General features: G+C 34.9%; 1 protein-coding gene across 6 annotated transcripts in view; it reads right to left on the reverse strand.

Annotated features, from left to right (window-relative positions):
• The window catches only part of HDAC9 (histone deacetylase 9), a 1,141,821-nt gene that overhangs the window by 34,916 nt on the left and 1,090,997 nt on the right, over window positions 1-15,908 (reverse strand). For all 6 annotated transcript variants that reach the window (XM_060196121.1, XM_060196126.1, XM_060196123.1 and 3 more), the window contains one exon: window positions 4,517-4,664. In XM_060196121.1, the coding sequence (XP_060052104.1) occupies window positions 4,517-4,664 (148 nt within the window). The remainder of the gene's footprint in view (window positions 1-4,516; window positions 4,665-15,908) is intronic.

The raw sequence follows: 15,908 nt of genomic DNA on the forward strand, positions 1-15,908 counted from the left end.
GACTAGATCTGAACTTAGGCAAACTTACTCTGAAGTGGCCTTTTATTATAGGGATGAAAAGAGTATAGGACTAGAGTGGAAGATAAATGATTGAAGTCATCATTAATTATCATGCATTTCACACACAGTTCTATTGAACTGTGCTTCCTTTTTCATTTTTCTTTATTTTATTTTTTTCTTTATTTTCCCTTTTGTTGCCCTTGTTTTTTATTGTTGTTGTAGTTATTATTCATGTCGTCATTGTTATATAGGACAGAAAGAAATGGAGAGAGAAGGGGAAACAGAGGGGGGAGAGAAAGATAGACATCTGTAGACCTGCTTCACTGCCTGTAAAGCTACTCCCCTGCAGGTGGGGAGCCCGGGGCTCAACAGGGATCCTTCTGCCAGTCCTTGTGCCCGCGCCATGTGTGCTTAAGCCACAGTGCTACCACCCAACTCGCGTGCTTCCATTTTCTAATTAGATTCTTCTCTATAAGAATCTAGAACTGAATTAGATTGATAACATACATAATAAACCTTGAATTGAATTCCTGTCATAAGAATCTAGAACTGAATTAGATTGATAACATACATAATAAACCTTGAATTGAATTCCTGTCTTATGAAGTCAGACTTCACACATGACCTGAAATTATGCATTGGTAGCAAAAATAGAGACAAAAATGTAGGGCTAGGGAAGGACAAAAAGAAGATAAGTAGGAAAAGGTTATTCTACTTTTTACCAGGAGCTTCTGGTTCACAGCTCACTTTTAAATTCAGCATTTTTGATACTGGATGAAATTTAATAATAGCATTTTATTAGAATGCTTGACTCATTAGATAAATATATATATATATATATATACTAGAATGAAAAGTGTCATAGAGAAAAACCATAAACCTCCAAGTAGCTACATTAGCTATTATAAGCTTTGAGACAGGATAATAAAGAATGAAAAAAATGTATTCTAAGTACCTTAGAAAATCATGCATGTTTAATGATAGTCTGTATTTCTTTATAAATCTTTAGATACATGAAGAGTGGGGTTGTCAATATATTCATTGGTACTCATCTGCTAATGCAGATGAAACTTAGAATTTTGCATTAATTGCTATATATTATTTTTAATTATTAAGAATATATTGACTCAATAAACAAAAAATAAAATTTGTTTCTATTTTATCTAATGACTTGAAAGCATAGTATGTTCATGAAAGAAATATCAAGAGTTGAAGATGAAGTGATTCAATAAACAGTCATATATGGTTGAATTAAGAAAAATCTATTATGATCCACAGTATACTCAATAATAGGTCAAACTGACATTTGAAACCCTAACTTTCAATTTTTATTTTTGAATTTAAAAAAAGTCAGATAATCTACAGTAAATACTCTCAGTAACTTAACAGTTGATTATCCTGAAGTCATGATTGCCAGAAATAACTTTGTTTTCAGCAGTTTGGACTAGTCTTCAAGAATAAACTTGAATATTGCACTGATCTTTTTCAAGTAGAAAGGTTTGAAGCAGTTAGCTGACAAATATAAATACTATCTTTCAAAGGTGCATTTTCCTAGCAAATAAAGATAAAGCAAGTTCACAATTACATCTTCTAAATGATAATGCTATGTAAGACCAGACTAATCTTTTTTTTTTATTTTCAAACATAAAATTTGACTTGAAAAACTGAAAAGTTTTTTTGTTTTTTGCTGACCTACCAATATATTTTTTTTCCTGCTTGTTCATTCTGTCTTAGGAAAATTGTTTTGAAAACTGTATTTCTGTCATCTCTAAAATGTATTTTCACAAATCACCCTTTTTATAATAATTTATTCTTCACGGTTCATCAATGAGTTACAAAACTTAAATGACCACAGTGTGTTGTCATTCTCCCACCCCCATCCAAGAAAAATGAACAAAAAATACTTACAATGGTCTTTAGCCAGGAGCATTTTATCCCTTATTCACTAGTGGTAAATGAGTCAGATATGAGTTGGCCAGGAAAAGAGTTGCTTTACCCAAAATCTTAGTACAAAATGAGTCATCTCATTCCAAACACCAATATATCCTCCAAAATAACTGGCAAGAATTTCCTATAAAAAGAACCTTGCTTTCACCCTGTTCCTTCCATTTAGCTTTGATCAATTTCCTGTGTACTTACAATCATGTTGCATTTATAACAAATACCCCAGAACCTTTGCATCCTTTATCTAATTCTGAAGATCATCTTTTCTCTAATTGAGCAGGAGGACAATTCTGATAACAATTCCCTAAGAAGGAAAAAATGCTTTCCTAGACTCTGACTCTCTCTCTCTCTCTTCTCTCTCTCTCTCTCTTTCTGATGAAATTCATGCACTCATGCATACTTGAAAAGAAATACAAAAAAAAATAGCTCTAGAGGATTTTCTTTTTCTCTCAAAGTAAATTCAGAGCCATAGGGAGTATTTAAAATAAAGCCATTTTTCTTCCCACAAGAAAAATCAATCAAATTAGATGAAATCTTTGTAAAACTGAAAAACAAACTGGTAGTCTAGGTCATATGCTTCAGTTCTTTCCCTGTACTTCAGAGCATTCTTTCTGCTATTAAAAGAAGTGTGTGTGTGGGGGGGGAATCATTGTGAACTGAAGTTAGGGTTAAGTCCCTATAGATTACCATAAGTCAAATACACTATTTACCTGAGGATAAACAAGAATGCTTACAGGGGCAATTCCTGCCAAAGTGTTGAGAATTTTTTTTTTAATATTACTTGGGGCTCATAACATGACTTACTATTGTTAATCATTCTAAGTTCTGCAGTTTAATGAGCAAAACCACTCAATTTGTTTCACTCAGGTTGGAATTTAGCCTTTTTTTCTTTATACCAAATGAATTCAAAAGAATAGCTATACTCTTTTTATATCCAATACTAACAGATGCTAGTTTCCTCAGTTTTATTGCCCTCAGATGACAGACAACTCACTGAATTTGGCTTTAGGAACAATTGCAACACCTTTGGAATATGAGCTTGGTTCAGTTCTTAGCTGGAAACAGCAGGAGGTTAGTTCTTATTATCAAAGATATAAAAAAATAAGTTCTCTGTACTTTCCAGATATTCCTATGAAGATGACTTCTAATACAATGTGGTATATGGTATGCTTTTTCTGTCTTTCTTTTTTTCCCTCACTGGTAATCTCTGTAAGTTCCTATGGTAAAGAAAATAATTGTGTAAAGCAATGAAATTTTTTTCAGTATATGTCCTGCTTTTGACCAAAACAAGATGTTAAATCCATTAAACTCTGGGTATACAGTAAAAGCAAGAAAGTTAAAACTGTTCAAATTTGTGCATTCTTGGGGAAACTGCCAATTTATGCACTAGTAGCAGGCTCTGTGTAATTAACAGTGATGTTATTGACAGAGGGAGTCTTATTTCCTTCTCAGAAACAATTTAAAAGTTCAAGCTGGCAGCAAAGCCTCATCTGATCCATTTTTTAAGTTGAGGAAATATGACTTTGAAATTAGCCTTGGAAAGCACCAGTGTTAATGTATATTTGTGGTGGCCTTAGCCACATAAGAATTAAAAAGAACTCCTGAATGTAGCACTGTCTGAAGAATAGGATTATGATGAATACCAGACATAGTCAACAAACTTTTTTTTTCTCATTTCCAAGGCTTTAAAGCTCTGATTGACCTTTCAGATAGGAGAAGAGAGAGAGAGAGAGAGAGAGAGACAGAGACACAAAGAGAGAGAGACAGAGAGAGAGACACACAGAGAGAGAGAGAATGACAGAGGGAAAGACACCACAGCACAGAAGTGTCCCTGAGTACAGTGGTGACCAAATTCAAAGCTGGTATATCCATACAACAAAGCAGGCCTTCTCCTAAGTCAGCTATCATACTGGCCCAAATTTAACATTTCCTATGTGGAGAACAAAGAAATCCAATCTTAGGGTGACCCTTAATTTTTTCTCAAAATTATATTCATACAAAGGCTAATTGAGAGTTACTCCTTCATGTCACAAAGTAAAATAAAACCAGATGCATATCCTTTATATACACTTCAGTCTCCTTTGGATATAGCTTCTGTCTTTATCCTCTAGTGAGTAAAGAACAGTCAAAGAAGAAACCTTAGTTATTTAGACTACCAACTGACAATTATACCTCAAATTTCTGTTCTCCTTTCATTCCGCTGTTATAGCATTGATTTCAAAATAATGAGTGATGAAAAATGCATCTGGAATAAAGACAGATATCTAAAGAGAGAAGCCAAGCTCACAAACACCTCTTTGCACTAAGTTCATCTACAAAGAGTGATTTATTTTTCACTGTCGATTTCATCTCTATTTATTTGTGAGCTGCAATGAATCTGAGTTCTGCATTTCTCAGGGAGAATAAAATAATTGAATTCTTGAGAGGTGACAGCATGTTCCATGACATGTGTGGCTTTAAAGAAGATAAATGGTAGAAGTAGTGGAGACAGGTACAAAAAAGTTTGTGAATGCTAATTATAAACCTGTAAGCTACAGACCTTAGCGATGATTCCCCCATGTTGGGTACTTACCTGCTGTCTTCTGGAGCAAAAGACTGTTCCACATCCACTGTCAAGGAAGCCATGGCAGAAACAGTCTCAGTCTCCTCTTGAAGCAGAGTTCCAATCAGAGCACAGCCCCTTGGCGCAGCCACCATCCTTACTGACTTCCAATACTTGCCTAGGGAAAACATGTATACTTTATAGTAATTTTATTTAGAGCACTAGAAATCAGAATAATGACATAGGTCCAACTCTGAGTACTTGTTAAGTCAAAATTCACTATGTTATATACAGTTGTAATTTGGTCTCTTAACTGCTATGATTAAGTCTTCCCCCCTTTTGTTTTCAGTTTAAGAAAGCCAGGTTATGAAGTGTTCATTTTCCCAAGCCCAAGCCTCTCCCTTTCTCAAAAGGCAATAACAGAAGGTATAATCCATGGTCTAATGAACACACTATCTGATTGACAACTGTCTCTAAAACTAAGTAAGCAAACTCTGTGCATTTTGCCCCCAGGGAAGCCCTCAAGAAACTGGGAGGTAGAGTCTCCTGGAGAAACTGAATGAAGTAGTAATGTTAAACTGTGTTATTTGAGATGCTAGCTTTTTTCTTTTTTAATGTGGTTGGAATATTAAAGAAAATGAAAGGCTAAAAAATGCCAGCATGAACTGAATGGCAACTTTTCCAGAACAATCAAGTTTGTTAGTCCTGGATGTTCTTTCTTTTTCAACCCCAGGGTGTGTACTAGAACAATAATTGATTTAAAACCTTAATATATGCACTGACTGATGTTGGAGTCCTTCCATATGTCATAAGGATGTTTCTTTTGTGTGTGAGGCAGGGAAAGAGAATCAGAGGAAATCAGAAGGTCATTTTATGATAATACAATGGTGGGATAAATATGAAAAATAGGAGTCAATAGCATTCTAGTAGTCCCTAAACTATTTAGGGTAAAGTGCTGAGTAGCCAGAAATCAAAGTAGGATAATCTCCCTACATGGACATAACTAATCAGGTTAGAGTTATTTCTGTAAGCTGGCATGTCGAATTTGCTTAAGTTCTGCCAGTCTAGAAAAACATAGGACTATTGGATTGGATATTTGGGTTCTGGGCCTGCTCTGCCACTAAATATTCCTATCATTCTGACACAATCACCTTTCAGCCTCATTGAGCATTTTATTTCTGCTTCCCAAACAGAGGGATATCCTGAAATCTTTTCTTGCTCCCACTGATTTGTTTTTGACCTTTTCTGATATTACTGCTTCTCAAAGAAATGAATGCTACATAAGGGGAAGAAACCCAGTCTCTCCACCCACTACCCATGTCAACAGAACAGCAATGTCTTTTTCTTTTCCTCCTCCCCAATATTCTTTTTTTAAATTTACCACCATGGTTATCTTGCACTAACCATTGCATGCATGACTACATTATTCCCGGCAGACATTTTCTACCACTTGTGAAGCTTATCCCTGCAGGTGGAGACTACTGACTTCAACCAGGGTCCTCGAGAATGGTGATATATGTGCTCTACTCTTAGTTGTCACCTGGCTCCTCAGTAGAACTTCTGACATCATTGTCCATTACTTCATTTTCTCCCCTATTCTGACCACAGTGCAGCAGTTGAAGTTTTAAATCTGACCATCTGATAGCAATCCTAACATTTTTAAATTTCTTTATTGGGGGATTAATGGCTTACAGTTAGTTAATAGTAAAATACAGTAGTTTGTACATGCATAACTCTTTCCAGTTTTCCACACAACACTAGGCACTTCTGCCATCTTGTTCAATTCTGACTATTCACAAACTAACGTTTTCCAAAGCTAAGCCTGTATCAGATGTTGAAGTTACAAGGACACTTCCCTAACACCAAGAATTTCATGGACTAGTTCAGTTTGTTTACTTAGCTAACAAGTCAAATATATGTAGAAGAGACCCATATAGTCCTGAAAGGTAATCAGTAGAACATGATTATGGAAAGGTAAGTAAAGATTTGTCAGAAAAATAAAAGTCTTTGAGAGACCACCAGAACTTATTCAAGTGAAATAGAAGGTTGTAATGATATGGTCCTGAAGACAAATTAGTACATTCAAATATGCACAACTCCACTTGCAGGTTTGAGGCTTTTGGGGATACAGAGTCTACTGCTAGGCCTGACTGGAATGTAGGACAAATATGGAGTAAGATGAATGAGACCTCTGTGGTAGGCAATGACTAATAATGCAAAATCCTGAGTAACATGCAAATAATCTTAGACTGTCAACCTTTGGATGACAAATAGTCATAGTCAGAGAGGAGTCAGAGAATGAGATGTAGGTGCTTTGTTTTTTTCCCCCACCAGAGGCTCAGTGCCTGCACAATGACTCCTTTTCTCCTGACAAACTTTTCTTTCTTCCTTTTTTATTTTTCTGATAGAGGTAGAGAAGTAGAGAATCAGAGAGGGAGGTGGGGTAAGAGAGATACCTACAGCACTCTTCCACCACTGCTGAAGCTTCACCCTAGCAGGACCTAGGACCTTGAACTCTGGTCATTTGTGCATGGTATTGTGTGCATACTATCTGGTATGCCACCACTTGGCCTCTAGATTTTTGTTTTCATTTTTATTTCTTACTCTAAAAATCAGACTTTATTCTAAAATTATTATTCACATTTTTAAATATTTTCACCTTTCTTTTCTCATATCTTTTACATGTGATTAATAGTGGATTACAAAAATATAAGGTTAAAATATATATTTCCACATCATACCCACTACCAAAGTTTTATGTACTTACCACCCAGTTCCCAAAGAGAACAATCATAGCTCTCACAAGTCTTAGAAACAGTTTACTTAATTTTGTTTCTTGCTTGTTTATTTTGCAAGTTTATGTGTCTCAGTTCTCTAGATTCCACATATGAATGAAACCATGTGTTTTTGTTAGTTATTTGTTAGTTATTTTGCTAAGCATAGTCACCTCCAGTTCCATCCATTTGTCCCAAAGAATAAAATGTCATCTTTTTTAATTGCAGAGTAATATTTTATGGAATGTATATCCTAAAGCTTTAGCCAGTCATTTGTTGATGGACATTTAGGCTGCTTCCACTCCTTGGCTATTCTGAAGAGTGCCACTATGGACATAAGGGTTCATATATCCATGTGAATTAGTGTTTGTGTGTCCTTTGGATAAATGCTTAAAAGTGGTATTGCTGGATCACAGGGTAATTCCACTTTTATATATTTAAGTACTCTCCATACAGTCTTCCAAAGGGGCTGCTCCAGTTTGTACTTCCATCAGCAGCCTCGCAGCTTCCCTTTTTCTCCACATCCTTTCCAACACCTGTCATTTCCTGTTTTGTTGATGGAAGCCATTCTCACAGGTGTGAGATGGTAGATTTAGGTTTTTAAATGATCCCTCCAGAAAGATCATAATAAATTCAAAGGTTATGATGGAAGTGCTAAGAAGATGAATTTCACATCTTCGGGAAAGTCCAGGTGGGAAATGATAATGATTAAACTAAAAGACAAGATAGAAGTGTGGAGATAGATAAAAAAAAAGGCTTGGAGGTAGACAACAGAAACATACTGTGTTCAATCCCTCATATGTCTCAACTTTGAAAAATAATGCTGGATAGTTCCTTTCTATGGCCTTCATTTCTCTGGATAGCAATATCATTATTAACTTGCCCAAGGTGAAACTGCCATATTCTATCTATAAATTCATATAGTTAGAATGATATTTACAAAATATTATTAAACATTTTAGCACATGATTTTCACAACCTGGTGACGGTGCATGGCATCTTTTAATAATTCTCTGGAGTGACTAATTCTGGACTCCTGACAAAATAGGTGACTGGTGTATTATGAATGAGTTATTAAATGTTATAAATGTTATAAGAAAGAGAAGTTATCATTACAAAGTTTCTTTTTTTAATATATACCAAATACTATGCATGATATTTTAACATTTATAACTTATAATGTCAGCTAATTTTTATGACAGCCATATAGGCAATGTTAAACAATTTTTGTAAGATCATATGACTATGAAGTAGAGAAGCAGAAATCCTTACCCAGAATTACATGACCCAACATACCTATTGCTATATACAGTTCATTATTATTATTAATTTTTTTTGTCTCCAGGGTTATCGCTGGGGCTTGGTGTACCAGCACTACAAATCCAATGCTTCTAGAGACCCTTTTTCCCATTTTTTTAAATTGAATAGGACAGAAAGAAATTGAGAGGGGAGAGGAAGATAGAGAGGGGAAGAGAAAGACACCTTCAGACCTGCTTCACCACGTTGGAAGTGATGATCCCTGCAAGTGGGGAGCCAGGGATTAGAACCGGGATCTTTGAACGGGTCCTTGCACTTCATACTATGTGCGCTTAACCCGGTGGCCTGACTCCTTAATTCTTTATCCTTCTTTCACAATATATAAAAACATAAAAATGAACTCAAAATATAAAATCCAGATTATAATTATACAATTTCAAAATAATTTTATGTACATGTATGTATAAAATATATACATATAAACAAAATAATAAATGCATAAACAGAATAATTATATATGTATATATATATATATTTACCAAAGAAATAATCTTTGGCTATAATAGGTTAACAGATAAATAAATAAGTATAACAGGTTATTCCTTATAGTTATGGTTCAGTTAACCTACTTTTTACTGACTATGGTCTGGGTTTATAGATTGAGACAACGATGTTACTTTCTTTTATTTGTTAATTTGTCAACAGAAAGTATAATGAGGGTCCATTGCATGTGCATTACAATTTAGTAGTTTCTCTGGTTCTGCTTTCTTTCTGATTCTTCTTTTTATCTCTCACTATCTTGCATTATTGCAAACATCTGATTACTGGTTAAGTGGTGAATAGCTGATGAAGCTATTAACAAAGCCCAATACAATATGAAGTCCTGAAGTAAAAGTCAAGATCTCCAAATTGGAGACTTTGTACTGTTGTCAAAACAGTCCTTTTGATAACTCTGGGGCACAGTTTCCACATTAAAAAAAATTATTTATTTTCTCTTTTGTTTCCCTTGTTTTTTATTGTTGTAGTTATTATTGTTGTTGTTATTGATGTCATCGTTGTTGGATAGCACAGAGAGAAATGGAGAGAAGAGGGGAAGACAGAGACGGGGAGAAAAAGACAGACACCTGCAGACCTGCTTCACTCCCTGCCTGTGAAGCGACTGCCCTGAAGGTGGGGAGTCGGGAGCTCAAACCGGGATCCTTAAGCGGGACCTTGCGCTTTGTACCACTTGCACTTAATCCGCTGAGCTACCGCCCAACACCCTAGTTCTCACATTTTAAAGATAATAATAATAATAGTGAATTTTATGACAATCAAAGATCTCTTCTGCTCTAATTCTCAATGCTTGCTTTTCTTCTGATCTACCTTAGGAATAGTTCTTGGGCATTAGAATAAATTTCTTATGGAAAAAACTATTACTTTTCTGTGTGTCTATAATCCCTTGAAGATGTCTCTAAACATTTGCTTTTAGATGCAAATGCATCTAGGATAGCCAAGAACCTTAATTTTCAAGCATCCACTCTTTCCTCATGAAAAGAGCTCTTGACCATAGACAGATGATCTTTACTCCTAAAATGCAGTCACTACAGAAGGTATGGATTTCTAATGACAATATTTTAGAAAGATGATCCTTTTAATTTAAGTCTCTAAGTGAGTAGTAAGGGAAAATTAAAAGAACTGATGCTGGTTTGAATAAAATTCAATATGTATAAACACCATGTTAAGACTAAATGTTACAACTTTGACCTGTGTGAGGATTCTGACTCAGAAATAACTCTAAACTTTATATTCAGGATGCCCCCTGGCAAAGTCTGTAAAAACAAAGGCCATGCTCTACAATACAGGCATTTTTTATAGAGCACTATCTCTATTTGTAAAGTAGAATAATCAAAATAGAGGTGGGTGTAGCACAGACTATGCAGCATGCAGCATTTCTAATTCCCATGATATATAGATTCCATTTGCAAGTTGAGAAGGTTTCTTTTATCTTGTAGAAACATATGTACAAGAGAATCATGTATATTGGTGTGGGAATAATATCCCGGTGAATACATAGAGAAATAAACCAATATTTGTGGCTTCAGACCTCAGGTGCTGTTATTCATAATGAAAAATATTAGCATCAGTCATCACTGACTATCTTAAAACAGTAGAACTGGAATAAAGAGAAGAATTTTCCATTAAAAGGCATATGCCCTCTTCCATTATACTCTTTCTTCTTGTTAATTTTTTTCCACTTGTCAGCACTTTTTTGTTTTACTAAGGAAGTACTTTTCACCCTTTATTATTCTGTGTTTTTGTTTTTCCTGATAAATGTAAATCAAAGAGTGAAACTATAATAAAATGCAAAGATAGATAATAGACTACTGAGGATCATAGTTTAGGTTAGAAAGGAGTAATGAGCAGCCTCTTGCTGGTAGTGTGTAATCAAACTGCAGTATATATCAGATTGTTTCTTAAAAGAAACAGTTAAAAAAAGGTAAATATGGGCATACAGAGATCTATATTTAGAAACAATTTGTCTTCTGAATAGTTCCCTATCCAGAAATTATTGGTATTTTGAAAACCTTATGACCCAAGAGACCTCATCTTTTGGGGAAACTTAGAGCCAGTTCTCAGATTTGTTTGGTTACTTTTTGCCATTTGAATGGCATTGCTTTTGTCATTATAACTGGTATTAGTTTAAACAAAAGTGGTATTGGCCTGAACTTTCTACCCTTTTCAATAGAGATTAACTCCTTAGAGATGTTCAAAGAGGTTCATGAATCCTTCCTTCAGAGCACAGATTATTTTTCTTTCTTTTTTTAAAAAAATCATATATTTTAATATTTATTTATTGGGTAGAGGCAGCCAGAAACTGAGAAAGAGGTGGCAGAGAGGGAAAGAGACAGAGGGACATTTGCAACACTGCTTCACCATTCACAAAGCTTTCACCCTGCAGGTGGAGACCAGGGGCTGGAACCTGTGCAATCAACCAGGTGCACCATGACTCAGAACCACATAGATTATTTTTCTTTTTAGATAAATCAAGAATTTTAGTGAAATCCAAAGCAGCACAGATCTGTAAAATAAAGATGTGTGGGCTATTGTTATATAAATAGGGTAACCAGATAATCTTTCCTTAAAGTTAATGATCATTTTAAGGTTAAAATAAAAAAATAAAAGTTTTTTGCTATAAATATACTCATCATTGATCAACATTATTTTTTTCAGTGAACCTATAAAATAGTTTATTCAAAATATACTTTAAAACTAATTTTTCTCAAAACAAAAATAGCATAAGTATAATACTTCCACATTTTTGCTTCATGTTATAACTAATAATTATCATTTATATATATATAGTCTAGAGTAAACAAAATTCACCAATTTTTAGGCCAGTCTGTGATGCATATTAATAAATGTGCTCACTGAAACAGTAAAAATGTAATGCTTCTGTCACCCCCTGAGTTTTTTTTTTAAACTCATTGTTTAAAGACTGTTGTTTTGTTTTATTTTGATTTGTTTTGTATATTGTCAATGGGGCTTCACTGCTCTGGGATAACTTTTTTTTGCCTCCACGGTTACCTCTGGAACTCAGTGCCTGCACTACAACCCACTGCTCCTGGCGGCCATATTTTCCCCTCATTTTATTGAATAGAACAGAGAGAAATTGAGGGGAGGAATAGATATAGAGAGAAAGACAGACACTTGCAGACCTGCTTTACCTCTTGTGAAGTGACCACCCCCGCCCCCCCACAAACACACACAGGTGGGAAGCCAGGTGCTGGAACCAAGATTTTTTAATAGGTCCCTGTGCTTCATCATGTGTACACTTAACCCAGTGCACCCCCATTCTGGAGAACTTATTCAGACAGAGGGATATAAACAATGAGGGAGGAAGGGGGAAAGAAATGGAGTGAGGAGGAACAGGCTATACTCAAACGTGGATTACACACATGGCAAAATAGCATAGTATCCAAGTGAGCTCTTTTATCTGCTCAAGGACCGTTGGCTACTCAGTTTTCACATCATTTTTTAATTGTCTTTATTTATTTTTTAAATTTTTACTTATAAAATGGAAATATCAGCAAGGCTATAGGATAAGAGAGGTACATTCCCACACAATGCCCACCCCCTGAGCTCCATATACAATCCTCTCCCTTTAAAGGTTCCTTATTCTTTATCCCTCTGGGAGTATGGACGCAGGGTCATATGGGGTGCAGGAAGTGGAAGGTCTGGCTTCTGCAATTTCTTTTCCACTGAATATGGGCTTTGGCAAATCGATTCATACTTGTTATCTTTATTTATTGGATAGAGCCAGCCAGAAATCGAGAGAATGGGGGAGATAGAAAGGGAGAGAGACAGAGAGACACCTGCAGTTCTGCTTCACCACTTGCAAAGCTTTCCCCCCGCAAGTGGGGGCTTAAGGGCTTGAACCTGGGTTCTTGAGCATTGTGACATATGTGCTCAACCAGGTGAGCCACCACCCGGCACATTTCACATCATTCTTATATAACTAAATCGCCAAAATGAATGATAGATACAAACATTTTGCTGAAGTTACAAGTTCATATAACTTTCTGGGGAAATAACATTTGGGAACTAAAATTTGCAGCTTTACATTCAGGTTTTATCTCATTTTAGCTAATAATGTTAACAGTATATAAAAATGTGTAACCAAGTACTAAATGAATAAATAATTGTGAATTTGAGTTCACAATGGTTGATACAACCTCTATAAAAAATATACTCAGGACATAAAGGTCAAAAAAGATCTACTCCCCTTCCATTTCTTAAATTCATTTTATGAACACCTTTGATTCCCCATGTTCTTCCTTGACTTCATCTTTTGGCAACTAGGTGAATTTATGTATGTCTCAGGCTACAGTGACAGTACACCTTTCTGGTGCACCAGGTGGCAGCAAAGTTGATTATTTCTCTATGTACCAGGTCAGTAATTTAGATGTCCCTTATAAGTTATGTTTTGGTAATGTCTGTCATTTCAACATTCCAACCACATACTACTTTTTACAGTTTTTGTTGTTTTGTTTAGACATCATATAAATTCCACGTTTTATTTTTTTATCAAGTTTCAATCATGTTCAGTACACATTAGCTCTGACTGAATTTTTGCTACTATGAAAAAAATCAAGTAATTGAAACACAAAGGTATATGCTTTGCTATTCAACGTGTTGCAAAAAAGTATTGGAATTTAGCTTAGTGTTAGGTGGCATATGGGCTAATATAACAACTTTGGTAAGACATTCTTTGGTAGCACTTGATTGAATAATTTGAAGAAAACAAATGCAAATGTGAACTATAGTAGAGAGGAATAAATATTTTAGGAGAAAGATTACCAAATTCTTGCATTGGGACAGTGGTCACGGGCAAAAATTAATGAATAAATAAAATGTTTAAAGGATATATGAGGTAGTATATTGATTTAGGTTACCTATGAACAGCAATGGAATTGATATGTAGGATAACTTCCAGATTCCTGTCTTGCAGAACTGGATAGATATGGGTACCATATATTTGGACTGAGAAACTTGGAAGAGGCTGAGGTTTGGGACAAAAATAATTACATTGGTTTTGGAATTGTTTTTAGATGTTCTTTTGTAATATGAAGGGGAGATGCTGAACCTAAAAGTTAATAAACATGTGGTACTGAGATCTGAGTTGAAAGTAATACATTCTGGTATTTATTCATGTAGAGATTGCTAAGAACTATGGTCTTGAACAAAAATAACAGTAAGCAAATTAGTAAGGAATACGTATTTATTGAGAGCTTATGTAATATATTTTACCTGTATATGCGTTTTACATGTAATTTCATGTTATTTCAAAACTATCTGGTAAGGATCTTTCATTTTGCAATTTTATGAGTGAGATTACCATTCAAAGAGGGTGAAATAGCTTTTCCATATTATACATATTGGAAAAGAAATTGTAGTGTTTAAATGAATTAGGGGATATTGGGTTCAGTGAGCAGAGATTCCACATAATATTGTAGTTAGGGTATTAGAGGGACTCTAATAATTCATTTGACTATTTGGCTGGTAAAGCATGTATGCAAAGGAAGTGGTTTAGAAATATGTCAGTTCTATCTTGCTTCAATGAAGAGGCAGGGATTCACAGATGGAGTTGCTGGAATATTAGACTGTATTTCTCTTTTATGCCTATTCATTTACACTTGGAAGATCCAGAAGACTTATCATTCTCTATAAATGTCAGATATAAATTTGGAGGGGTCAATGATCCTAGTAACCTTTAAGAATGTACTGTTATTTCTAATCTCTATAGACCTTAACTTATATTAAGGACTAAAGTCACTGAATGGAGAAACCCAAATACAATGTGCGTAACTAAATCCCATTCAATTACCAAAAACATGGTGGTTATGTTTTCTATAATTCATAGTAGGGTCAAAGAGTTAGTTTGATAGAATGGTGGAAGATGTCTAGTAGATTCAGTTTCAGAGAAAGCTAGGTGGAAATATCTTGCAAGACTGGGGAAAGAAGACTGTGTGTATAGACCTAGATCAGCATCAAATATATGATACCACCCCTATTCCCCACCCTTGTATCTAACTCATTTGACTCAGAATCAAGGGATGAATATGAAAATGGCACAATTTACTATTACACTAGTCACCCACTGACCATTTTTTCTCTTTTTGTTCTTACTAGCTTATCTTCTGTTAGCTAAATAAAAAAGAATGAACAACAACAAAATAAATGTTTCCATCCAAAAGGCAACTTCCTACTTCTACCAGGAGATATAACAATTATTAATTACAAAGGAAGATGCATGCCACCCAGCCATTTTGAACACTCCATGTCTCTGAATAACCAGTGAAGAAAGGAGTTTCTCTGGTAGCTGGGGTGATTGATCCTAACTACTAAAGTAAAATAAGAATGTACTCCATAACAGATGTAAGAAAGAAGGTGCCTGGAAATCAGGGTTTCTCTCACTATTGTCATGCCCTGTGATTAAGGTCAATGACAAGAACCTGATATTTTTTCTTAATAGGCAATGCTATTAAGGCTTTAGATTCTTCAGGAAAGATTTGAGTCATTGTACACGGTAAAGTACCTGACAATTTAGGTTCTTGTTAAAGGCAAAGGGATTACAGAATGGGTACTCAGCAAAAAAAAAAAAAATCACATGACACAAATATCACAGTAACAAGGTTGTAATTATCTGATACTTTATTTTTATGAGTTTATCTGCATGTAAATCTTTTAGCTTTCCTTTATTCTTATGTAATAGAAGATTAATTGACTTTATTTTTGAATATTTATTTTTAATTTTCAAATTAAATGAATTATTCATTGGATAGAGACAGAGAGAAGGGGAAAATAGAGAGGGAGAGAGAAAGAGAGACACCTGTGGCACTGCTTCAGTG

The sequence above is a fragment of the Erinaceus europaeus genome, chromosome 8, assembly GCF_950295315.1.
Source record: "Erinaceus europaeus chromosome 8, mEriEur2.1, whole genome shotgun sequence".
Classification (NCBI taxonomy): domain Eukaryota; kingdom Metazoa; phylum Chordata; class Mammalia; order Eulipotyphla; family Erinaceidae; genus Erinaceus; species Erinaceus europaeus.